The 25,931-nt window shown below is 41.3% G+C and overlaps 1 protein-coding gene across 1 annotated transcript; it reads right to left on the minus strand.

Moving 5' to 3' along the window:
* Positions 1 to 9,009: 9,009 nt before the first annotated feature.
* Positions 9,010 to 11,108, minus strand: LOC115425196 (uncharacterized). Its single transcript, XM_030142579.1, has one exon. It carries the CDS (start codon positions 10,859 to 10,861, stop codon positions 9,971 to 9,973), a length of 891 nt encoding a protein of 296 aa, XP_029998439.1. The 5' UTR covers positions 10,862 to 11,108; the 3' UTR covers positions 9,010 to 9,970.
* Between the last annotated feature and the right edge of the window lie 14,823 nt (positions 11,109 to 25,931).

Consider the following 25,931-nt stretch of genomic DNA (forward strand, 5'->3'; position numbering starts at 1 on the left):
TTTCTATTTGAAATATCCTTTTTTAATAGATTTTATGCAATATTGTCATTTTCTGAGACACAGAATTTTGGGTTTTCATTATCTGTAAGACAAAATATCAAAGTTTCCAGAAATAAGGCTTCAAATATTTCACTGTATGTCTAATGAGTCTTTATAATAATCTTTATAATAAATGGATTTCACTTTTTGAAATGAGAGACAAAAAATATTGAACTTTGTCATGATACTGTCATTTTTTGAGCTGCACTTGTATAATCAACCTAAAGCAGGGGATGGAAACAACAGGAATAAGGCTATAATTTTGTGTAGAGTTACAACTTTTTGTCAATACATTATGTATTACATATATTATAGATGTACATATGTTTATGAATGTAACTATGACAAGAAAAAAGTGTTATATGATGTAATTAAAAATGTCTGCACTTTGCATAAGTGTTTTTTTTAATTCAAAACAAAATATAACACAATGTGTAAAGTTAAATGCTATATTTGTCAGTTGCAGATGCCTGTTTGTAAATCTGTAGGTGTATTTACAGATTCACTGTTTTCTGTCATTTATCAGGTACACATGTAAATGATAAACTGAGGTATACTGTTGTTAAAATTGCCCTTAGATTGTTCATATATTTTTAGGTTATGCACATTTTTTGTGAAAGGATCATCGTAACTGTAAACATTCTCATTATGTTTTGGGGGTTTTTTGCAATAAAAACATAAAAAAATTGGAATTATCATTATTTATAAATTCATGTGTTACTATTTTTACTGGTCCAGCCTCCTTGACATAATATTCATCTGTATGTGGGACTAGAAATAAATAATTTTGACCACCCTTTTCCAAATTAAAAGGTAGAGTTGTATTTGTAGTAATAATAGTAGTTAAAATAGTTGGTATTACACCAGTCAGGACAGTGAAAATAATGTGGTATCAGTAAAGTCATTTCCATGCCTAAGACAAGAATGTAAGAACTAGAAGTATGAAGTCTGGACCCAAATGCACGACCAGCAGACCAAAATACAGTTAAGTAGTGTTTATTAAACACAGACAGGGTAAACAGTTCACAAAAAGAGGGTTCGGGTGAGTCCTCGTGTATTGTCTCCGTGGATTCGTCACGTCGTCCGAATCCAAGGGAGGAAACCCACGGCCCGGGTCGGGAGCACACGAGGGGAACCCGACTAGGAAAAAGCAAAGGAGCGTCAGGGGACAGACCAGGTCATGTACGGGGAGACTGACAGACAGGCAACAGTACATAAGGGAAAAGGCTGAGTCACGTACCATAAAACAGGGCAAAAAGGGTCGAACACGGGAGTGGCAGATCAGGCTGAAGTACAGGCAGGGGGTCAGGCAAATCTCAGAAGTCGAGGAACAATCCAGGTCGGGAACAGGCAGGCAAACAGGATCAGAAGAAACACTGGTAGGTAGACACACCACGAGGGAGGAATACGAACTGGCACAGGACAGGGGGAAACACAGGGCTTATATACACAGAAGGGAGGGAAGACGATGAGACACAGGTGGAACAAATCAGGGTGGAGACAGGTAATCAACACAGGTGACACAATCAGGGAAGGGAAGCAAAGACACCAGACATGACACAAGAGGAGGACTTAACAAAATAAAACAGACAAGACAGACAAAACATACAAGAGTCCAGGGACTGATATGACAAAGAAAATGCGTTTGTTTGTTTTTTTTTACTTTTATTGCCTGTTGGTCATGCAATAATCCCAAAACTCAACCTATTTTATGTTTTATAGTGAAATTAACAATCTCCACTTAATTTAGCAAGTACTTGAATTGAAAAACAAATAATTTTTTGATGTATTTGTATGTAGATTTGGCTGTTAGGGGATTACAAAGCTGATTTGGTAAAGGAATTTGGCCTGTTTTAATGTTTGTGTTACATACTGTGTGTATACTGTGTATATACTGTATTGTGTATTTCTTTCAGTGTACAGACGTGTATTTCTTTCACTGTGCAGACGTGGATTTTTTTGAGTGTACAGACGTGGATTTCTTTCAGTGTACAGACGTGGATTTCTTTCACTGTGCAGACGTGGATTTTTTTGAGTGTACAGACGTGGATTTCTTTCAGTGTACAGACGTGGATTTCTTTCAGTGTACAGACGTGGATTTCTTTCAGTGTACAGACGTGGATTTCTTTCAGTGTGCAGACGTGCATTTCTTTCAGTGTACAGACGTGTATTTCTTTCAGTTTTCTTTCTTTCTGTTCTTTCTATCTTGTACAGTCTGTGTGTGACTTCCGTTTTAAAGGAGCTGATGGTTTTACTTGCTTCGATTGATCCTTATTCAATAAAGGAACATCACGTTAACTCTGTGTATTTATATTTATATGACATATATAGTCTGTGGGAAACTGTCAGTTATCTAAGTATAAATAATACAGAGACTGAAAGGGTCAATGTAATCAGATTCCTTGGAATAACTATATAAAAGAATTGCAGTTTTTTTTATGTTGTAATTCATGGAGGTGTGGGGGAAAAGTGACTGAACTAATACAAATCCAATCAGCATTATTCAGAAAAGGCCAATACCACTGATCAGTACAGTGTCCTATAGGGAACACACACACACATCAGTTTATGATGAAATTAAAAGTTTTAAAGTTTAGTGACTTAGTCCACTTTAAAACAACACAATTCATGTTCAAACTACAAATAATCTGTTGCCTGTTCATATTCAGAGCTTGATTAAAATATGGGAAATTATTTGTAATTTCAGAGGAAATCATGCGTTCAATAAACCTTCAATTCAATTCCAGTATTAATTCACAGCGTCAAATATTTTACATTTTGCAGATCAACATGACAGTCAATATTTGGAAGATTTTCATCAGTCATGCCCAGGGTTTTCAAGTGTGAGCACAATGTTTTCCCCTGATGTTGTAACATCAGCTTTCCTGTTGGGGGGGGGGAGGTATAAAAATGTTTTTGTCATCTGCTGAACTTGTGTGAAGGAATCTAAAACTGGCTGTCAGAAAAGGTAAACAAGGATACATTAATCCTTACAAGGCACAAACTTAACACATACAGATGCTGTCTTCTTCCTCAGACACAACAAGCTCTTCTGTGTAAAAATGATCATGTCCTGTCATGTATTGTGATATAAATGTCGAAGTCGGGGGGCCTGGGTGCTGGTCCCGCCGATGGCACGGCCTGCAGCTCCTCCCAGTGTGGACGGCCCCAAAGGTGGCGTTTCCTTGATCCACAGTGCCATGCCATGTCTCCCTGTTGTGTGCGTGTGTGTGGGCGTGTGTGTGTGTGTGTGTGTGTGTGTGTGCGTGTCTAGTATGGAGGGTGGGAGGGAGGGGTTTTCTTTGTAATTGTTTCTGTTTTTATTGTGTAATTGTTTTTAATTCTGTAAAGCACTTTGTGTTGCATCTGTGCATGAAAAGCGCTTTATAAATAACGGTTGATTGATTGATTGAAATGCATAATGTCCTAAAGTCACTGGTATGTACACAATGCACAGACATTCCCTTCATTACTCAATCCATCTATTTTGACAGGTTCATGAAGCCTCTCAAATGCCAAGTCACGTTCTGAGTACTTTTTCAAAATGCTGGAGATTAGGTTTGCAATACCCAAAATAATTTAAACCAATGTTCTCAATAATAAAGGAATGAATAACCTGCCAGGAAGAAAGAAGGAAAACATCAGCTTCAAAGGACGACAGGTTCAGGTTAATTGTCCTGACACAGGCCAATTGGTTACGCCCCCCTTGACCAATCATTACTAAACTTTAAAACTAGTCTCAGGAGTGACCCCACATCACACCCACCAAATTTCATAGAAATTGGTGTAGCCGAGGAAGCCAAGGAAAGAGCTAACCAGTCCTGTCAAGTACATGTACGAGACCTATGGTACCAGTAGCATTAAATTAGTTGCAACATGGGTTGAATTAACTGCAAACGATTGTTTGTTGAAATTTCCCCAAAATGGGACATTTGATTGAACCAGATTAGAAAACTTAAAAGGAGAAATTAAGTTTCTGTACAGATAAAAAAACAGCACTTTAATTCCCTCAGATTTTGGACAAATGAAAGTAAATGCCATCATTCAGAATCTCAAATAGCTTGACTTACCGATCAAAATAAAAAGTTCATAGCCCAACTGGATAATAAATGAATAACAATGCAGACAAAAACTAAACTGACCAGTGTCACCACTACCAAAAAAAGATAAAATCCAAATGCTGTATCCTGTGAAAGAGCTAAAAGAATCCAGTGATGACGATTTCCTTTTGAGTGTCCAAAAATCTAAGGTGAATAATCAAGGAGAATAAGGGTGGGATATAGTTAAGAAAGATTGAAAATCAAAGAAAACAGAACAGATATATAGATAGATGATCCTTGGGAGCTTTATGAAAAAATTCAGGATGACAGTGAGAGAGAATTGTAGTCTATCAAATAGAAATAAATTGAGCAAAGGAATGATGATAATCCTCGGGAGATTTATGGAAAACTTGTGATAACAAGAGTTGTAGTCTATCACAATATCAGATTAATGATCTTCCACCAAGTTTAAAAAAAAAAAAAAGATGTTTGTGAGTAGTCTACAACCAAAAGTTTAAAGAAAAGGTACAGTTAACTGTTGGATGGACAGGAAAATCAATGTCAGAACTGTTAGAAATAACTCAACATCAATGGGACAATACTACACAAATAATATAAAATGCATTACATGTCAATGTTTGCCCAAGTGTCTCACTGTACACGCAGAGCAACCAGAGGGAAAACAATGGCAGAAGTAACGGCAGCAAGAGAAGGTGGGGACAAGAGACAATTCAATTCTGTATTACGGTGAACCAGACTACTTGGTGAGAAACTGCCCACACCAAACATCCCAACCCCAGAAAAACTCTGCCTATGGCACCTCCAGTAAGCATTCAAATGGAAAACCATCAAACCCCACACTCAGAGCTGTCAAGATAGAAACTAAAGTGAAACAGAAATGTGATCCAAGCTCCTTTAATTAATTTGGCAAAACCAGATGTAGTATCTCATCTATTGGTAGATGTTTATAGAAAATCTACATCATTCCTAGTAGAAACAGGGGCTTCACTTTCAACCTTAAAACCAACAGAATCCACTAATCTAAAATCATCTAAAGAAATTGCAAGAGCTGTTGGGGTAGAAGGTATTCCTATGTGCCAACCTTTATCTGAGCCGACTGTAGTTTCTATAGGTCCTTTTACTGAAAGCATGTCAAGTTTAATCCTCTAACTGCATGGAAGTCATCTCTTGTTCATCTAAACCTCGATTTGACCTTTCTGAAACTCCTCCTTCAAACTCTGATCTTGTTTTCTACACTGATGGCTCAGCATATAGAAAAAATGGAGTGCCACACGCAGGGTATGTAATTTGTAATAATTTTTAATTATTGAAAACACCACTCAGGCTCCACCCAAGTAGCTGAGTTACACGCATGGATGAGAGCCTGTCAACTTGCAAGAGGTAAAACTGTTACCATTTATATAGATTCCAAATATGCTTTTAAATGTTTACAAGACTTTGGTGCACTGTGGGCAAACCGAGGATTCACCTCATCCTTGGGGACACCCATTGAACATGGCAAACTGACTGATGAATTGTTAGATGTAAATATGCAAATAATTTGTGGGTCCACGATGACGGCCGCATCGTGGCTCCTGCACCCCTGTATCTGTGGCTAGCATGCATTTTACATGGATTATCACATGGAAAAGGAGCAAAAGGGGGACGTGTCAAATACTGTTGAAAGACTGGTCTGCTCCATGATTTACATCCTGTGCCCAAAAACACTGAACAATGCCTGATCTGTCAACAGCACAATCCAAGAAAGACAGCACAGACAACACTGTCGACACAACACTGTCCTTCCCCTGGAAGACCTTTTGAAACTCTGCAAATAGACTTTATTCATATACTGAAATGTAATGAATGATAATGTTCTTGTGCGTGTTGCCATGTTTTCCAACTGACTGGAAGCCTGGCCTTACAAGAGGGCTGACTCCGTTGCAATGACAATACCTAGTAGTCCATTACTATGTGTGAAGATGGATCTCCATGGTATGAATGAGTCTCTCATCTCATTCTGCTTTGCCCTTACCTATACTGTTCAATTCAATTCAACTTTATTTGTATAGCCCAATATCACAACAAGGTTATCTCAAAGGGCTTTACAGAGTCAGTTAGAGTAAACAACAGTCAAATGAACAGCAAGAAAATGAGTAGTGTCCAGGGCATCCCCCGTCCTTAGACCCTCCTTCACGGCAAGGAAAAACTCAAAACCCAGTGGGAAAAGGGAGAAACCTCGGGGAGAACCAGAGTGAAGGAGAGATCCACTCCCATGGACGGACAGGCTATAGATGCACCAGGACTGATGGACGTCCATTTGCAGATGTAGTTCTAGTCTACAAGGATGCAGTAGGGTGGACACATGGGGGGTCCATCCCGCTGGATGAGACAGGCAGGGGCGAGGAGGCCCATCCACAGTGGTGAGGCCGAGGACGTCCATCCAGACAGGTGGGGGAGGGGGTCAGGACACAGGACAGGGCAGGACACAGATGGGTCAGCGCAGATCCTGCCATCATTGGCTCCCAAGTGGTTACAACTGAAAAAGTAGCCACTCCCCCGGAGGGGAATGGGGAAAGGGGACATCGGGTGAATAGCACTGCACAAACTAAGTTGGCTAAATATTAAAAATATAAGTGCAGACCAGAATGGTACGTAGAACCAGAAACAGGAGATAGGACTCAGTGCCTGTACTTCCCCCAGCATTCTTGCTCCTAGGGCAGCTTAGACTGAACTGTGGGTTTAGTCTGGTTTGAACTAGCCTGACCATAAGCTTTTTCAAATAGGAATGTTTTTAGCCTGACCTTAAATGTAGAGACTGTGTCGGCCTCTTTAATGTTAACTGGAAGCTGATTCCATAAAACAGGAGCTTGGTAACTAAAGGCTCTAGCTCCTACTGTACTTTTACAGACCCTGGGAACTACCAGTAGACCTGCATTCTGAGAACGAAGGGTTCTGTTGGGATGGTACGGCACCAGAGCATCTCTGAGATAAGAGGGGCCCATACCATTAATGGTCTTGTATGTGAGGAGGAGGATTTTGAATCTAATTCTAAACTCAATTGGAAGCCAGTGAAGGGCTTGGAGCACAGGGGTGATGTGTTCTCTTCTATTTGTTCCTGTTAGTAGTCTCGCTGCCGCGTTCTGAACCAGTTGATAACTTTTTAGAGAGCTTTTAGGACATGCTACGAGAAGGGAGTTGCAGTGATCTAATCTAGATGTAACAAACGCATGAACTAATTTTTCTGCATCATTTTTAGAAAGAATATTTCTAATTTTGGCTATGTTGCGCAGGTGGAAGAAGGCGGTTCTGCAGGCTTGGTTAATATGTGGTTTAAATGATAGAAACCTAGGAGTTCTATTTGACCCAGATCTAACTGTGGTGCTAGAGGCTACACTCACATTGTCCAGAGTGACTATCTGGTCAGATAGGGAGTCTCTTGCATTTTTAGGGCCTATTATAATGACCTCTGTTTTTTCAGGGTTAAGTAAAAGATAATTAGCGCTCATCCAGGTTTTAATGTCACGGACACAGGAACTTAGTTTATCTACTTGTCTGGTCTGATCAGGTTTAATCGATAAATACAGTTGTGTATCATCTGCGTAACAGTGAAACTTAATGCCATGTTTTCTAATAATGTTACCTAAAGGCAGCATGTATAGTGTAAACAAAATGGGCCCGAGGACCGACCCTTGTGGCACGCCGCAACTAACTCTGGAATATGTTGATGATTGTTGGTTTACATTAACAAACTGGTACCTATTAGATAAATAGGATTTAAACCAGCAGAGGGCTGCTCCTCTAATGCCTATGTCCCATTCTAATCTCTGCAGTAAGATACTGTGGTCGATAGTGTCAAAAGCTGCACTCAGGTCCAATAAGACCAGGATCGAGACCAAACCATCGTCAGCAGCTAATAACAAGTCATTGGTTACTTTGACTAATGCGGTTTCAGTGCTATGATGAGCACGAAAGCCAGACTGGAAGTGTTCAAATAAACTATTGTCCTGTAAATGCTGACACAGCTGTTTAACTACCACTCTTTCAAGAACTTTTGAGAGGAAGGGTAAATTAGATATAGGTCTGTAACTGACCAGGAGGTCAGGATCTAGAGTAGGTTTTTTCAGAAGTGGTTTAATAACTGCAAATTTAAAAGATTGTGGCACGTAGCCAGTAACTAGTGAGGTATTAATTATAGTTAGAATTGTGTCAATAGTTAGGGGCAGAGTCTCTTTGAAAAGTTTGGTTGGGATTGGGTCTAAGAGGCAGGTCGATGGTTTGGAGGACATAATGATAGATGCTACATCAGCTCCATCTACAGTAGTGAAATTATCTAACATTGTAGGGGGGTTTAGAAGAGATTCTTGGTTAGTAGCCTGTGCTTTGTCAGACCTAATATTTGGAAGTAGTTCATCTATTTTGTTCCTAATAGTTGAGATTTTATCGTTAAAGAATTGTAGGAAGTCATCACAGCTGAGAGTAAGTGGGATAGAGGGTTCTACTGAACTGTGACTGTTTGTCAGCCTGGCAACAGTGCTGAACAGGAATCTAGGGTTATTCTTGTTTTTCTCGATTAAGGATGAGTAGTAACTAGTTTTAGCCTTACGCAGGGCCTGCTTATAGGCCAATAAGCTGTTTTTCCAGGCACTAAAAGAATGCTCTGAGCTGGAACGGCGCCATAGCCTCTCTAATTTACGTGCTGCTTGTTTAAAGGAACGTGTTTCAGCATTAAACCAAGGAGAAGCTGGCCTTGGCTTAACAATCCTCGGCTTGAGGGGGGCAACTACATCCAGAGCAGTCTGTAGTGTGAGCGTGGCACTATCAACAAACTCATCACATGCAGCAGGACTAGACATGTTCTCTACATAATCAGACAACAGGGAAGGAAATATTGGCTGAATTATCTCTCTATACCTTGAGACAGAATGATCACATAACGTCCTTTTCATCTGAGCTTTAATCACAGGTGTAGAATTATCCTCAAGCACAAACTGAAAGGTAATTAAAAAGTGGTCTGAGAGTAAGGGGTTATGGGGGAGGACAACAAGGTCACTAATCTCAATACCATATGTTAAGATCAGATCCAGGGTGTGCTTGTGACGGTGAGTTGGTTTATTTACATTTTGAACAAAGCCAATCCCATCTAATAGGCCACTAAAAGCTCCACTAAAAGAGTCATTGTCATTATCAACATGAATGTTAAAGTCCCCAACTATTAAAATCCTATCCCAGTTTAACACTACAGTGGATAAAAAGTCAGAGAATTCTGATAAAAACTGTGAGTAAGGACCAGGAGGGCGATAGACCACTACAAATAGAACTGTTTTTTTGTTTTTCCAATTGGGATCAGTAATTGACAGAAATAAACTTTCAAAGGATTGATAAGTGTGATTAGTTTTAGGGTTCAGACCTAAACTAGAGTGTGAAATTACTGCCACTCCTCCACCTCGACCAGTGCTTCTAGCTGTGTGAAAGTTCACATGACTTGGTGGCGTGGATTCATTTAGTCTCACATATTCGTTTTGCTGAAGCCAGGTTTCTGTCAGAGCCAAAATATCAATTTTATGGTCACCAATTAAGTCATTTAATAACAGAGATTTGGATGAAATAGACCTAATGTTTAGTAATCCACATTTAATATGTTTATTAGATGTCCTTTTAATTTGACTTTTAATTTGACTGCAATCCGGAACTATTTGTATTAAATTATTTGGTCTCACTCCTAAAGTCTCTATAGGGTTAGGTTTTTGAGTCTCTACTACACGAGGAACAGACACAGTCTCTATCTTCTTTCCTAAACACTGGATGTGTGACAGCTCGGGAGGAAGTGAGTGATTAACAGAGAAGTGTTTTACACTACAACTCTGCTCCCGGGCCCCCACTCTGAAGTGTCACTTTGGAAGACAAAGGCTAGCGGCCAGATTGTGAGCTAAAAGACAGGCACCCTCCCAAGTGGGATGTACGCCGTCTCTGCGAATGAGCCCGGGCTTTCCCCAGAACGCACGCCAATTGTCAATAAAAACAATGTCGTTTTCTGGGCACCATCTAGACAACCAGCGGTTAAATGATGAGAACCTAGAGTACATCTCATCATTGACCAAATTGGGCAGGGGTCCAGAGAATACTACGGTGTCAGCCATCGACCTAGCAAGTTTACACACCGAGGCTACATTCAATTTAAGAACCTCAGATTGTCTCCGCCGGGCGTCGTTACCACCTGCGTGAATAACGATCCGGCGAAACCTAGTCCTACTCTGCTGTAAAAGCCTAAGGTTTCCTTCGATGTCACCGACTCTGGCCCCTGGGTAACACCTGACAGACACCGCTGGGAGCTTCACGTCTCTGACTATGGAGCTGCCAATTACGAGTGTATCCGGTTCAGCCGGTGTGTCGCTGAGGGGATCAAACCTATTACAGACGGGAAGCTGTTGGTGCACTAAGTTTTTGCGTTTAGCACTGCGCTTCCCCCGTACTGTCACAAATCCGTCCCTGGTCTCTCCCGGCTGCACGGGACTCGCTGGGGGGCTAACCACGCTAACATTCCTGCTACTACAAGCACGACCTGCGGTCCCTGCTGCTACCTGGGTATAGCTAGGTTTAGCCTTAGCCTCCAAAGTGCAGAGCCGTGCTTCTAACTCAGAAACCCTGGCCTCCAACCCTGACACTAAACTACACTTCCTACAGCTGCTTCTATCCTCAGTAAAGGAGGCAGGGAGCTCACTATACATACAGCACACTGAGCAGAACAGACGGGAAGAAGGTGAAGGCAGAGGGCTAGCCATAGCTCGGTTAAGCAAGGCTAGCGGAGCTAAAAGGAAAAGTTGTTTTTAATCTATGAACAAACTTTGAACAAACTTTTTAGCTAGGATCAGATGTTATTGTTGGCTCCGGGTGTGTACTGAGCCAACCAGAGACTAAATTTAACCAAGTATTAAGTTAAATCGTGGAATAAAAACGACTGAAGAGCACTAGGAAAAGAGCGACTGGCGGCAACGCAACAAGCAAACAATACACTCACCGGACGTGACGTCAGCAGCACATTCTTCAGTATTTCATTACTGTTCAATCAATTCATAGACAGACAAAAGCTGTTCAGTCTCCTCCAAGTGACCAACAGTGCCACAACATCCAATCAGGAGACTGAGTCTGCATCAGAGAGTTCCGGTGGAAAAACGCCCTGAAACCCCCCTGGTCCAAACCACAACACGTCCTGCTGAGCACCAATACAGCATTCGAGTGCGAGGATTGTCTCACTTCAGTCCATGCATCACACTACAAGAAGACGCCTCCTCCATCACGCACCACAGACCAGCAGAATCCATTACATCCTGTGGGCCCTTTTCTTCATCACCTACAGTACCATAGAATGTCAACTGCATCTCTGGAGGAATCCTCCTCCCCTAAAGGACAACACAGGCATCAGAGTCCCAGAAGAAGCTGACCAACAACTGCTACAATCAGAGGAGCAGAGGAACAATGCTGGCACTGGAGTCCCAGAAGAAGATGGACAACACCCACTGTCGTCAGGTGAACAAAAGAGCAGCGCAGGCACCGGAGACCCAGAAGTAGATGAACAACACTTTCCAAACCGACCGCAAGTACAATTATGGAGAAAAAGTCTGAATGGATAAATGCTAAGAAAATTCCTGAATTGATTTTATAAAACAAACGAGGAAATCTACAGATACCACAAACGTTACCTTTTGGTGTACCAGAACAGAGAAACCAAATGAACACATACCTCAGCCCTCAATGAACACATTTCTTCAGTTGGCAAAATTGGTGGCTGATAATAGCCCAAACCCCAAGAACTGTTGTGCTGTATAGGATGAATCCGCATTCATAAGTGAAGGACTCCCTTTGATGGCTTTACCCATCACCCCCTGTGACACTTGCCACATGCTCAATTTTAACTCCACCTATGAACACTGTACTTGTCTATTCCCTTAACAAAAGGGATGTACTGGATTTGTGGCATGAAGGCATATACATTTTTACCACAGGGGTGGTCTGGGGTATGTGGGTTGGGTCACATAATACCAACAATGAGAGTCCTTACCATGCCACCTGAAGTTCACATGGTCAAGAGAGACTTTTACACAAACACCATGGACTAGACTTTTTGGTGCACCCATCCCAAATTATGGAGTCATAGCATCCTTAGATCAAATAAAATATCTTTCATGAAATTGAGGACCTTGCAAACTCCACAGCAAAAGCCATGTCCATGGTCTCACAAGAAATGACTGCTGTTCGAATAATGACTTTACAAAACCGTGCTCCATTGAATTATTCACTGGCCTCACAGGAGGACTGTGTGCTGTTATTTGAGTAAAATGTTGTACTTTTATATCTGATCACAACTCCAACATACAAGAAATAACTAACCACATGCATGATATTGTCAAGACACTACGTAACCCTGACATCACTGGTTTATTTGACTGGCCTAAACAGAAGTTAGGTGCATTGGGTTATGTCATTTTTGAATTTGTTTTACTTGGTTTTGGAATTCTGACAAGTATTCTTCTGATCACCTGTCTCAACCATTTGTACATCATTTGTTACAAAACCAATCACTACAATTATGTATACCAATACAACTCAACCCACTCCACCAGTAGAAAAAGAAAACTGATTTTTTTGTTTCAGATTGAGATTGATGATGTATAAAAAGATTTTGGGTTTTTTTTAAGTGTGAATTGAGGAAGAAAATTTGTGATTTGAGAGCACAAAAGGCACCCTTTTGTTTCATGTTCCCTGCCGAGTTAACCTGTTTAGCATTAACCACTGATGTTTTGATAATGTTAAGATGCCTCCACCAGGTCTGAGAGACTTACCCTCCCTTCCCTTGGTGTGAATCCTTCCCTCATTCCTGGATTGCAACCCCCTCCCCTTTCCCTCGAATGTAAATTTCCTGGCTCCTTCTTGAAGTACAGCCCCCTTTTTTCTTTATTTCTTTGTCTTTAATTTTCTGTTGACTGCTTTGAAGTAACTGTATAAGTACCATCTGAAAACTTAGATTTGGGGTCAGACTACCGAAACAGACTGCTGCATCTGTACTTTCACTGTGCTCTAGAACACTAAAAGCTACACTCATCGCAGCAAACTTTGAACCAGGTTTTGTAATTTTTCTTCAACAGGTCACGTAAAAGCCTTCGGGCAAGGAATGCTCCATGATAAATAATGATTTATGACTGCGGAGAGTTTTTTTTTTTTAATACACAGACCATCTCTGAGGCTTTAACCCAACTGTTGAACTTTTCGGGCCAGTTTTTCCATTTTACTAAAAGCTGTTTTTCACCTCTGACTATGTGTTTTGAGACTTTCTCCACATGAAACATTTTGTCATCGCTGGTTTTTACTTTCTGTAGCTCAGGTTCATAAAATGAACCCTCTATAGGCTCACCGTCGTAATCTTGTAGTTTGTATACTGGCAGTGTATGGGGAAAACTATGAGTCACAGTAAACAGCTCATCCATAAAACTCTTTTCATATTTTTTAATCAAACATTCCTCTTAATTTGGATATTCTGACCAGATCCCCTTTCTTAAATTTCATCTTTATTTTATGACGTGAGGGGATTGTACCATACAGGTTACGAAACACTTGAGTGGCGTTCTCAGAAGTCACCTGCATAGGGGTCATTTTTATGCTTTTACGGTCAATGTTGTAACTGTTTAACAGATCGGTAAGACGTCGAGGTAACGTCTGGTGTTGTGAGCTGTAAAATATCTCCATGTTATTTTTTTTAAGGTACGATTAAATTTCTCCACCACCGAGGCCTTTCAGTCACTAGCCATCTTAAAACGTACAATTTTATTCAATTCTGTATTTTTGCATCAGAGTATCAAATCTCTTGTTGAAAAATTCTTTCCCCACATCCATTTGTAGCTTTTCAGGTATTCGACTCTAGTAGCACTGATTCAAAAGCTTGTACCACTTGAGATGCCGTCGTCGTCGTCTTCAAGACGTGTGTGTAGGCTTTTTTGGAAAATACGTCTGTAACAGTCTATAAATGATATCCATCGTTCTTATCAGCTAAGGCTTGCATGTCACACAGATCGGCTTGAAACTGTTTCAGAGGTTTCGTCAAAAAGACTCTTCAAATGTACTCGGGCTGGTTTATGCAATGTATAAGTATCCTGCTCAGATAAAAAAAACTCTTTATCGATGCTAACTTTCACCCGTTTCATCCTTTACACCCTTGTGAAGGCATTCTATTCCTCCAAAACTACCTGGATGAAGTACGTCAGACTTTCATAACCTCTTTCTCTGCCATCCTGTCTTTTATAACATTCAAAGACCATCTGTCTAATTGCTCTGTGTAGCATTGCTTTTTAAGTTTAAAATTCATCAATGTGATTAACTTAAATTAAGAATAATCAGTAGTTATTTACTCGTTTGAAAATGTCAGAAAAAATTTGAGAAGAAGTTTTCTTTATTTAAAAAATGTAGAAAACAAACTATTTTACTCAAACATGTTATGTGATTAAACAAACGCAACAAAACGAGTTACATGCTTTCTAAAAATGCAAGAACAAACTCAACAAATTACATGATTTAAAAACTAGGACCAAATAAGGTTTCAAAGTTTATCTTTCAGTTCAAAAAACTTTCAACAATCAGAAATTTGTGTGGAGAAGGGGTTCGCGACCATTGTAACGGTCACTGAGGTTTTGTAGCTCTGAGTTTCCGCAGATCCTCGCCCGTGAGATGTTCGTACGCTTCAGACAGAGCGTTGTAGATTTTCTTCTCCAATCTCAGCTCATGCAGGAAGGTCTCAGCCACAACTTTGACTCTCAGATCAGTCAGACTGATGTTTCTGCGGGACAGCATACATTGGATGGCTGGAATGAAACGCGGGGTCATGAGTCGTTTCATCAGATGCTTGTAGTGATCGGAGAAAAAGTTGTCTCCAAGCACCTCCAGGCATTTGTGTTGTCTGGCTGGGATGGTTGATCTAACATCCGTAGCACTGAGCGGAGCGGTAGTCAGTAATGGTCAGGTTGAGCAGATGATAAATGTCAGCTTTAATGGTGTTTAAAACCCATTCACACATCCAACTGTCCAGAGTCCTCATATGTAACTTCCTCCTTTTACCGATCTGGAGTTTATTCGTCCTCCTCAGTCATCAAAGTTGCCACAGCAAACATTCAACAGGAAACAGGCAATGATGTAAGATACTTACTACAGTACGTCGGACATAACGCTGACAACTGACAAGAGTTGAGAGAAGTTGAAAAAATGTTTGGGATCAAACAAATTCACTTAATAATAATGACATCCACAATTTGATTTGAACGATCAGAGACCAAGTCTAATCTTCCTTCGATGGAGACTTTGCTAGAAATATCAGTAACTCAGATTTCGTAGAGGGGGCATAAATCAACTCAATTTACATTTCTCTGAAGGAATAGATGGAGTCACTCCATTTGATTTATGCTCACGGGTATTATGTAACTTGTATGTATTGGACCAAATATATCTGAGTATCAGTGCGATCTCTGCCCTCTGGTCATTTTTAAATACAAATACGGGGATATCAACCTCCTAGAGCCAGTGCAGGACCTGATCCCTTAAAAGGGCAACTCAAATTATTTAAAGGCTCTCCTAAACATGTCGTAGCTACAACTGTAACCCACTAATTTTGACACTTAAAAGACCTAAGCCCTCAGATTCAACTATCTATACTTTAGGGATTTATGAATCTGGCATCAATCATATGGGACATTTTCGGGTTACAGTAATAAAGCTTAAAAACACCACTTCTATGGTAAGTGGAGCCCCTGCCTCCAGACCTTAGTTAGGGTGACCAGATGTCCTACTTTCTGTGGGACTGCACAGCATTATGGCCATTTTTTCCATATCTCACAAATTGAGACGATGTCCCACATTTGATTGGGTCTGGCTCTCCAAAGTGCAGGACCATCGCCTTCTCCGAAAATTACTTTCATTTTATAAAGGAAGACAGTGCTATCACCATTGGCTGTGTCCGCTGTCAATCAACCCACATACATGTGGGGTCAGGAGTCAGTCAACCGGTCACCGGTGTCCTCCTGAGCTCCGCCCACCGACACACAAAAAACAAAGGCAAAAGCCTCAGACACCGGCATACAAATATTGGCGGAAATCATCGAAACAAAAAATGCAGCTACAGAAAAGAAAGGGAAAATGTTTATACATGGGTGAAAACGGGGGTGGTAGTGATGTTACGAGATGAGCCAAAGCTTCGGAGCGCGTGTCGAGTAATGGAGGGGGCATTTCTGTGAAGCACATTGAGGCTTGCTTCATTTAGGGGAGGAGCTGAAAATAGAGACGTCCGAAGCCTCGCTGCCCAGCTGTACCACATGACTGCTTCGGGAAGTGGTTCAGATTTCGGCGCAAGGTTTGACAGCAATATAAACCCCTCAGGCTCCATCCAAGATGTGCCTCTACACATCCTGCCTCTACACCTACGGTCCATGGACTCTGTAGAGAGCTTTAAGAAACACCTCAAAACCCTCCTGTTCAAAAAGGCTTTTTAGTTCCCACCTGACCCAGGGCCACCACAGACTGATTACACTTTGTATTCATCATAAAGTACTCCATGTGCCCCCCCCAGTCTCTCTCTATCGCTCTCTTTTCTCCTCCTTCTCTCTCTCTCTTTAACCCCAACTGGTCAAGGCAGACAGCCATCCTTCAGGAGTCTGGGTCTGCTCCAGGTTTCTGCTGTTAAAGGGAAGTTTTTCCTCGCCACTGTCACCAATCACAAGTGTTTGCTCCTGGAGGATTCTGTTGGGTCTCTGTAAACTTGATTTGATTTGATAAAGCACTTTTTGACTCTGTATGTGAAGAAGTGCTCTATAAATAAAATTTACTTACTTACTATATGAATGGTGCAATTTGATCTTGAATGTAATTGAGTGGAAAAATGTAACAAAATTGATCATCCAATCAAATGTATATTGGTATTGTGGGGGATGAGCACTCAGGAATTATTTACCCCCTAATTGTCATGGTACTCGTACAGTATTATCTTTAATCAGTCCTATTAAGGTAATTAAAACTGATTCTGATGAATTGGTACATTACAGTAACATGGCCAAGCAAACCTATTTTAAAACCAATGACCGTAGGCTTAAGAGAAGTCTAATGGAGAATGAATTTGATATACAGTATATAAGAATTCTCCGTCTTACATGGATTTAATAGGAGTACCTAATGAGTATAAGCTAGTTAATCAAATAAGTGCAGAGTTTGAGTCTCCATTTTGGTGGGTAACTATTAAAAAAATGTTGATCGAATTAATTATATCCACTTTAATGTACAGAGACTGAATAATGACTAGGAATGCACTTCAAGGTGTACATGAACAGTTGGCTGCTACATCACTTATGACCTATCAAAATAGAATGGCCCTAGATCAATAAGACAAGGAAAAAGGAGGGGTCTGTTATACGTTTGGCCAAGAATGCTGTACTTTTACACCTGATGAGTCATTTACTAAAGCTTTAAATGGTTTGAAAGTAATTTCTGAGGAATTGGCAGAACATTCAGGAGTTGACAATCCTATAGGTGACTGGTTTGATAAAATGTTTGGAAAATGAAAAATACAGATTAGATCTAGTCTGATTTCTTTAATAGCAGCCACCGCAACATTAACCCTGTGTGGCTGCTTTTGTATTCCATGTGTCTGACACGTGTTTAACATGTATTACTACTGCCATCAAAAATAAATATCCTAATCCACCAGTTTCAGTTTGTTCAACTTTCCTCAGAAATAATTCCACTTTCTGAGTTCAGAGACAAAGCTGATCCGAGAGCCGACAGTGTGGGACTACAACATCTTCTTCTCACTCCGATGTAGATACATGATTTTTACTAATGCTAAAACATATTCATATAACTTAAACACACACGTAGAGACATGAGACTTAGAGGATTCCTGTAGTCTATTGTTAAAGATGGTTAGACTTTTATCATGCGGCAGTGTTTGTGTTAATTTAGTTGAGGGTTTATTTTAGTGAAGGTGTTCATCTTCCTGTTTTGTCTGCACTCTGTCTGACTTGTCTTTGTCTTCCCTAATTCTCTCAATGCCTCCACCTGGTGTCCTCCTGCTTGTGACCCCTTTTCTCCTTGATGAGGACTGAGGAAGGGTCAACTTTTGGTCACTCTGACATGGAAATGGAAGCTGGTAGTGATAGTGGGAGCAATCTAGTTGATATTCCTAGTTGTGTAAGAGGGACTTTACATCAGGGTGCAGGTTGTTTTAAGTATAGAGGTGGACAGTGTATGGTAATGGTTCTGGTGGCACTGGCTAAGCACATAGTTTTGAGTGTGTTTTTGTGAAAGCAGGCTGATTTGGACTGGGTGTTGTACATCAAGTGTAGGGATAAGAACTTGACTGGAGGGCATGGCTTGCGACTTGTTACTGATATGCCAGAAAAGGTGGAAATAGATGGTCAGCCTTTTGAATTTGTGTTTAGTCAGTTAACAAGGCTGTAAATGTAGTTGCATATGAGTTTATTAATGAGGGTGTGTGGGTGACTTAGAGTATGGTTTAAAGCATATTTTGGCACAATATGACACATGTATCAACTCTCTGTGGCAATACTTGTGCAGTTATTAAAGTAAAAAATTGGTATGCTGTGGTAGATTCACATAATGCCACAGGGATGGTAGATCCTGGTGCTAAAAGTGTGGTTTTGTACTTTCGTAATATCGGTGATCTCTACAGGCATTTATGCACCTTGGCTGAGTGTTTTGGTGTTATGGAATTACAACAGACTTGAAATGGTCTTTCAAAGCAGGGGGAGGGTAGCCCTTGAAAACGCTAAAAAAGCCTCTTTCTTGCTGACACAGAAAAGGCCTTTCAAAACATACTGTGTCAGTGACAGTTTTTCTGTTTACACACATTTTCTGAAAGCATGTCTTACTCTCAGAACTCTACACACAATTCCAAAAACTCTCACAATGTGGAAAACCCTTCACTTCTCCTGCAAAATCAAACTTTACATTCAAAACAATGGTGTGGGTATGAACAGGTAAACGTTGTGCTGAGGTGGATAAATACCCCACAGCACATAGCCTGCTACCTTACTGACCTCAAGAATTTTATGGTGTACGAACCTCGTCTCCAAGGAACGAAGATAGAGAAAATTCAACACAACAGGCATTGGAAATGATCCTGAGCAAAGTTGACCCTTGTGACTCGGATGGAGAAGACAAACCTTCAGCCAAGTTCAGTCTCTGATATGTCTTTAGGTCAGACATCCTATTTTCATTTCCTGGCTATCTTATGTTTTAGAAAGAGATTTAAAACAATATTCAAATACAGAGGAGGCATATAGCCTAATCGAGGTGTATTGGAATTATCAGCATCTACGTGTGAATTTGTGATATCGTTTGAGTTTCCCATTGCTCATATAACTTGAATTTGTTCATCCTGCAGATGAGGAGACTACTCCTCTACCAAGAAAGATGAATCGGTTGGGGACTGAGCCGACAGAGATGGCAAAAGATGGCACAGTGTGGTATGAGGAACAGGTGGGGACACGTCTTCATTTCACCCCAATATGTCATACCTGCAGCCAGTCCGGTTTTGTCTGTCTTTTATGTTTTGTTGGTCACTTCCTGTTTTATTTTGTTAAGTTTCCCCTCATGTGTCTTGTCTGTCGTCTTTACTTCTGTTCCTGATCATTCTGACCTCTTACCTGATTACCTGTCTCCGCCCTGATTTGCTCCACCTGTGTCTCGTTGTCTTCCCTCCCTTTTGTGTATTTAAACCCTGTCTCTTCCCCTTGTCAGACGCCAGTTTATAACTCTCGCAGTTCTTACCAGCGTTTTGACCTCGTCTGTCTGTTGTGACCCGTTTTTGGATTCCTCGGTTTTTTGCCCTCTGCCTGCTCCCTGTCGGTTTTGTCTGCCTCATCTGATCTCCTGGTTCTGACCTTCTCACCCTGACTACTGGTACGTGAGTTTGCCTTGTCCCTATGTCCTGTCGCCTGTTTGATAGCCTGCCTGTGTATGACCTGTTTCCGTCCCTGACCTCCCTTTGCTTTTCCCTAGTCGGGAAAAATACCCCTAAGGCCGCTCGGGGAGACGGGCTGTCGCCCTCGATCCGGAGGACGAATCAGAGGAGGAAATCCCCAACCATTATCCTCAAGATTCTGTCACTAATATTATTTTTACACCTGTGTGTAAATAATAAATCTTTTGAATCTTATTTTTTTGTGTCCGAGTTCTGCATTTGGATTCAGTGTTTGTACTAACATTATCACACAATAGAAGCGTACGCCGCAGATGGAGAGCCAATGGCTGAGGCCAGGAGAAGTATCGAGTTGCCTTCAGAGCTTCCTCTGTTTCATAACTCTTAACATGCTTTGTATGATTCAAGAATGGACTATTCAGCATGCACAGCAAACAGAGCATGTGGGTTGGTTCATAGCCCTGCCTGAACTAATGGCATTTATTGCTGTCATCATCTTGCAGGGGGTGACCAAGGTCCCGTGACTGCTAGTCAGCAAACCTGGGAAACCCACTGATCATTGGAACAATGTCCCATAACCGATTCCAAGACATCATGCGATGCCTACACTTTGACATGTACATACGCAGTGAGCAAACAGAGACTGATAAGTTTGCTGCAATTTCTGATGTGTGGGCATCGTTTGTTGCCAACTGCATCACAACTACCTCTCTCCTGCCTTCATTGTCATCACTCACTTATCCATATAGTTATGATAGTGCTTATTATATAGTTCCATTATCTGTGCATCAGCTGTATCCATGTGTCTCCCCCTACTTACCCCCCTGTCTCTGTCGCTCTTTAAGCCCAACTGGTCAAGGCAGACAGCCATCCTTCAGGAGTCTGGGTCTGCTCGAGGTTTCTGCTGTTAAAGGGAAGGTTTTCCTCATCACCAGTCACAAGTGTTTGCTCCTGGAGGATTCTGTTGGGTTTCTGTAAGTTGGCTTAGAGCAGGGGTGTCCAAACTTTTTTTAAAGAGGGCCAGATCTGATAATGTGGAGATTGCCAGGGGCCAGTGGTCCCTTCGGACGTTTTTTAAACAGTAAAAATTACATATAACCGCGATAATTTTAAAAACAACTTTATTTTCATTATCAAAATATTTTTTTTTAATGGCAATGTAACCAAATCTAAGCCACTCAGGTGTGAACAAATTAAAAAAATATATATATATTTCTGCCTTCCTTTCACATCTGGAGTCAGATAACGTAGAACAAACCGTGTGGAGTATCTTAAACGTCCAAGAAGTTGATAAAAAATCTTAACCCCACATTCATTTTAAACATGACTTATGAGTAATCATTACTCATATATTACTCAGTAATGCAAAGTCTGTTAACATTTCAGATGAAAACATATGACTCTTACTCTTGTCTTTCCCAGAATCATTCAGAAAGTAATATTTTGTGTCACATCTACAAGTACATAACACCAGCAGTTAGAGGCAACTAACCTGGCAACTTGGTAGCCTGCCCTGGTGGTGAATTCATTGAACTCCCAGGTTCACATGAAGAGTCACTGTTGTGAGTTTAAAGCAGCTTGAATTTGCTTCACTTTTTCAGAACGCTCATTCCCTGCTAGCTTGTTGTATGCTTTAGCATGTTTTGTCTGCTAGTGTCTCTTTACATTGAATTCCTTAAACAAGACAACAGTCTCTTGACAAATTAGGCAAACACAATCACCTCGATTTTCAGTGAAAAAAAAATTGTAATTCCCATCTCTCCTGGAAGCAGCGGCCCTCACTGTCAACTTTCGTTTTTTTTATTTACAGGCGCCGTGGTTAGAAATTAGCGAAAAGGGTTCACGGCAAAGTCACAGAGCCAGATAGAGTTAGAGTGGTGCTGCCACCATGAGGTGAAAGGAGAAACTGCATTTGGAACCTTTTATGATTCATGTACTCAGTTCAACAGTCCAAGTGGGCCATAAATAATACATTATAAAACCGAAGCTGTGGGCCATAGAAAATCTGACCGCGGGCCGTGATTGGCCCCCGGGCCGGACTTTGGACATGCCTGGCTTAGAGCCTGGTTTTGACCAACTCTATGTAAAGTGTCAGGAGATAACTTTTGTTATGATTTGGCGCTATATAAATAAAATTTGATTGATCCTACAACCCTGGTCGACACATCACCATTGGTGAACAACTATTCCTGTGAAAGACTCACTGCTGTTTCCTGCAGTACATTGCAGTGAAACCTGATAAGTTTGGCATCAAGTTTTGGGTGGCCTGCGACTTGAAATCCAAGTACATCTGCAATGTTTTCCCATATCTTGGCAAGGACCCCGGTCATCCCAGAGGGGAGAGACTGAGAATGTAGTGATGAGGCTGATGGAACCATTCATGGACAAGGGCAGAACTGTTACCACGGGCAATTTCTTTACATCGCTGTCACTTGCTACTGCTTAGCCAAAAAAACACCATCCTCAGCACAGTCAACAAGATTCGCTGGGAAATTCCTCAATCAACTAGACAGACAGACGGACCACAATGAATTCACCACTCAGGTATGTCGCAGGTCTTCTATGTGGTGTAGTATTTATGCGTTCCCATTTTATTTCCATCAACACCTCCAAGTGTGTAAAAGTGCTATGAAAATAATCAGGTGTTTTCAACCACTGGTGCCACGCTGACTGTGTACACACCCAAATGGAAGAAGACAGTCTATATTTACAGCAGTATGCACAACATGGTTGAGACTGAGGATACCACTAAAAGGAAGCCAACTACTGTCACCCTATACAACACCACAAAGTGCGGCATGGATGTGATAGATCAGATGGTGTGGGAGTACACTGTGCACACAGGGACACTGCGATGCCCAGTCGCCATGTTCTACAACATGATTGACATGGCAGCACTGAATGCACATGTAGTTTATCAAGCATGCACTGGCAGGCAGGAGAGACAGGTGGACTTCCCGGTGGAGCTTGCAAGAGAACTCATGTGGGCGTGAAGAAGGTGCGCAAGGAACAACTGCTTCGGCAACAACCTCCCACACCTGGCCCTGGGAAAAGGGCTATGTGTCAGGTGAACTGTCAATGCAAGAACAATCGCGCCACTGTACGGTGTGTTGACTGCTACAAATACACATGTGGCAAATGTAGAAGGGAGATACCATGGCAGTGCTAGGAATGTTTCAACCATGCAGACGTATGCTGAGTGAGGGCTGAAATGCCAGTCACACTCACAAAGAAGGGCATGCCACTATGGCGGCATGTGTGATCTAACGGTGATAAATGGATATGTAATCCATGATGATACCACAATTAACACCATATTAGAGGTAAATGTCAGCATAAATACTAACAAGAGACAGACGACTTGCCCTAATTGAACCAGAAAAGACTGACTTTAACCTGACTGGACCAGAGGATGATGGAGGATTGCTACCCTTGAATATAAAGGGCAACACGTGGTATGCAATGATGTCATACATGGTACATCATACAAACCCAGATGAACATGGCCTAACAGCAGTAGTTGTTCCTCCTTGTGATAGCGTAGAAAATAGTTGACATCCTGTTGGTAAACCATTAGACATTGTTAGGACAGATAGTACGAGTACTGGACCCAGATGCAAGACCCTCAGACAGGAATACAGTTAAGAGGGATTTATTAGAAATTGACAGAGTAACAGGTTCACACAGGATAGTAATGAATATGTCTTCAGCTGGACTGAGTTGGGGAATCGTCTCGGCTTCGGATCTTAAGTGAACCACGTAACAGCCCAGGTCGGGAGCACACGAGGGGAACCCGACTAGGAGAGAGCAAAGGAGAGTCAGAAGGCAGACCAGGTCATACACGGGCAGACAATCAGACAGGCAAACGTACATAGGGTAAGGCAGGCTCACGTACCGAAAGTCCAGGCAGGGGTCAGAACCAGGATAAGGCACCGAGGCGGAAGAACAGACAGGGGTCAGACGTATACTCGGGTGTGATGGACAAACCAGGTCGAAGGCAGACGAGCAGGCAGACGAGGCACTGGCAGAGACGGTGGTCGGTGGGCAAAACGGGTCACAACAGGCAGGCAGGATCCAAAAAAACGCTGGTAAGTAATCACACCAAAGGGAGAAAACGAACTGGCAACGAACAGGGGAAAACACAGGGTTTAAATACACAAGAGGGCGGGAAGACAATTGGACACAGGTGGAGACAATCAGGGAGGAGTCAGGTAATCAGGGAAAAGGTGAACACAAAGAGGAAGTAAAGACACCAGACAAGACACATGAGGGAAACTTAACAAAATAAAACAGGAAATGACAGACAAGACAGAAGAAACTAAATGTCCTTTGTGAATATTTAGAGCAGGTAATGTCACAAGCCCTGGGAAAACTGTTTGATAATCAATGTCCTACTAAAAAATGGCTCTTCTCCCTATTCATCAGTCAACTGACCTTAGACATAAGCTTCCATCTGGAGGACAAGTACGACCGTTTAATAAACCAACTTATTGTTTTTGTCTCCAGGATAAAGATCCACCTTACGTTATTGCTGGAAGAACTATTAAGACAGTATTTATGGGTATTGCAGACTGTATTACATATGGAGACTATCCAGGAGTTTATACTTATCACAATAATGTTACCATAGACATTGTAGAAGGCCCCACCATAGGATACACTGCTGCACGTGCTTTATTGGATGTGGTTTTTATGTGGGAATCAGACTATTACTACCTCCTGAGATAATGGTCAAGATATTTTTACTACGCACATTTAACCTTACCAGTAAACATAATCTGTATAGATAATACTACAAGGGCTACAGGAAATGCACTTGACTCATCAAAACGAAACCCTAGATTTACATTCTCTTTATCTCTTCCAGCTGAAAGTTTTAATAGACAAGTACCATGGAACAAAAAGGTTCTAAATATCTTTTATCCTCAATTAGGTGTAACCATCCTAGCTCTATATTGACAATTTATCTTACACTGTGTGGGATTTGCTTTGATAAAGGGCACATTAAAATGCATTGACTCAAATTGTTAAAACAAGCCCTAGATTTTCTGATGGCTAAAACAGGAAGACTATGTGCAACTCTAAACTTGACTGAAGGATCTTGCATGACACTTGTAAGGGAATTTTCTGTTTCCATATCCATTCCTGACAACCCTTCCCCACTACATGCCAACTTTCCTGAATACCCCCCACTGCATGCTACTTTTCCCATATCCCCTTACTGTGTGTGTATATTTTCTTGCAAGGTAACAAAAGGTGACTGATTGTTAAAGCTGTGAGTTCATCATTCAATCAAAAGGCCCTTTGAGGAGACTGGAGGTGTCACTTGCAAATGTGATTCACCCTATAAAAGCTGGACCTTGTGAGAAGCTTTTTGTCTGTTCTTCACAATCGCCGCTCGTGTGTAGAACTGACCTTTCTTGACAGATAAAATATTGTCGGCCGGCAGATGTCTCTATTTCATTATTCACCAGCAGCAGAGAAAAATTTCCATAACAGTTTAGTGTCAGAAGTGGGATCCCTCGAGTGATCGTCTGGAAGTTACAGCAAACAGTGAACAGGCCATCCTGGAACAGTAAAGCTTTCCAGCCTCCAACCTCAAATCCTCTGAGAAAGGAGGACTGACCGCTGATGCCCCAGATCATCACCACTGGGATTCCAAGAACTCAATTCAGCAAAACTCATCTGGTGAGCACTGAAATATTGACAATCTAGCGTTTATTTGTTTAGCAAAATTGGGTTTAATTTTACATATTTCCATTTCCCATAATATCCACAACTGAAGTGTACTAGTCGGGGACTAGGCTTTTTACTGCTTGTGGTGAGACGAAGCAGTCCTTACAGAGACGTCTGTATTGTATAGTAGCTGTGCATGGCAGGAT

This window comes from Sphaeramia orbicularis, chromosome 9 (assembly GCF_902148855.1).
Source record: "Sphaeramia orbicularis chromosome 9, fSphaOr1.1, whole genome shotgun sequence".
NCBI classification, from domain to species: domain Eukaryota; kingdom Metazoa; phylum Chordata; class Actinopteri; order Kurtiformes; family Apogonidae; genus Sphaeramia; species Sphaeramia orbicularis.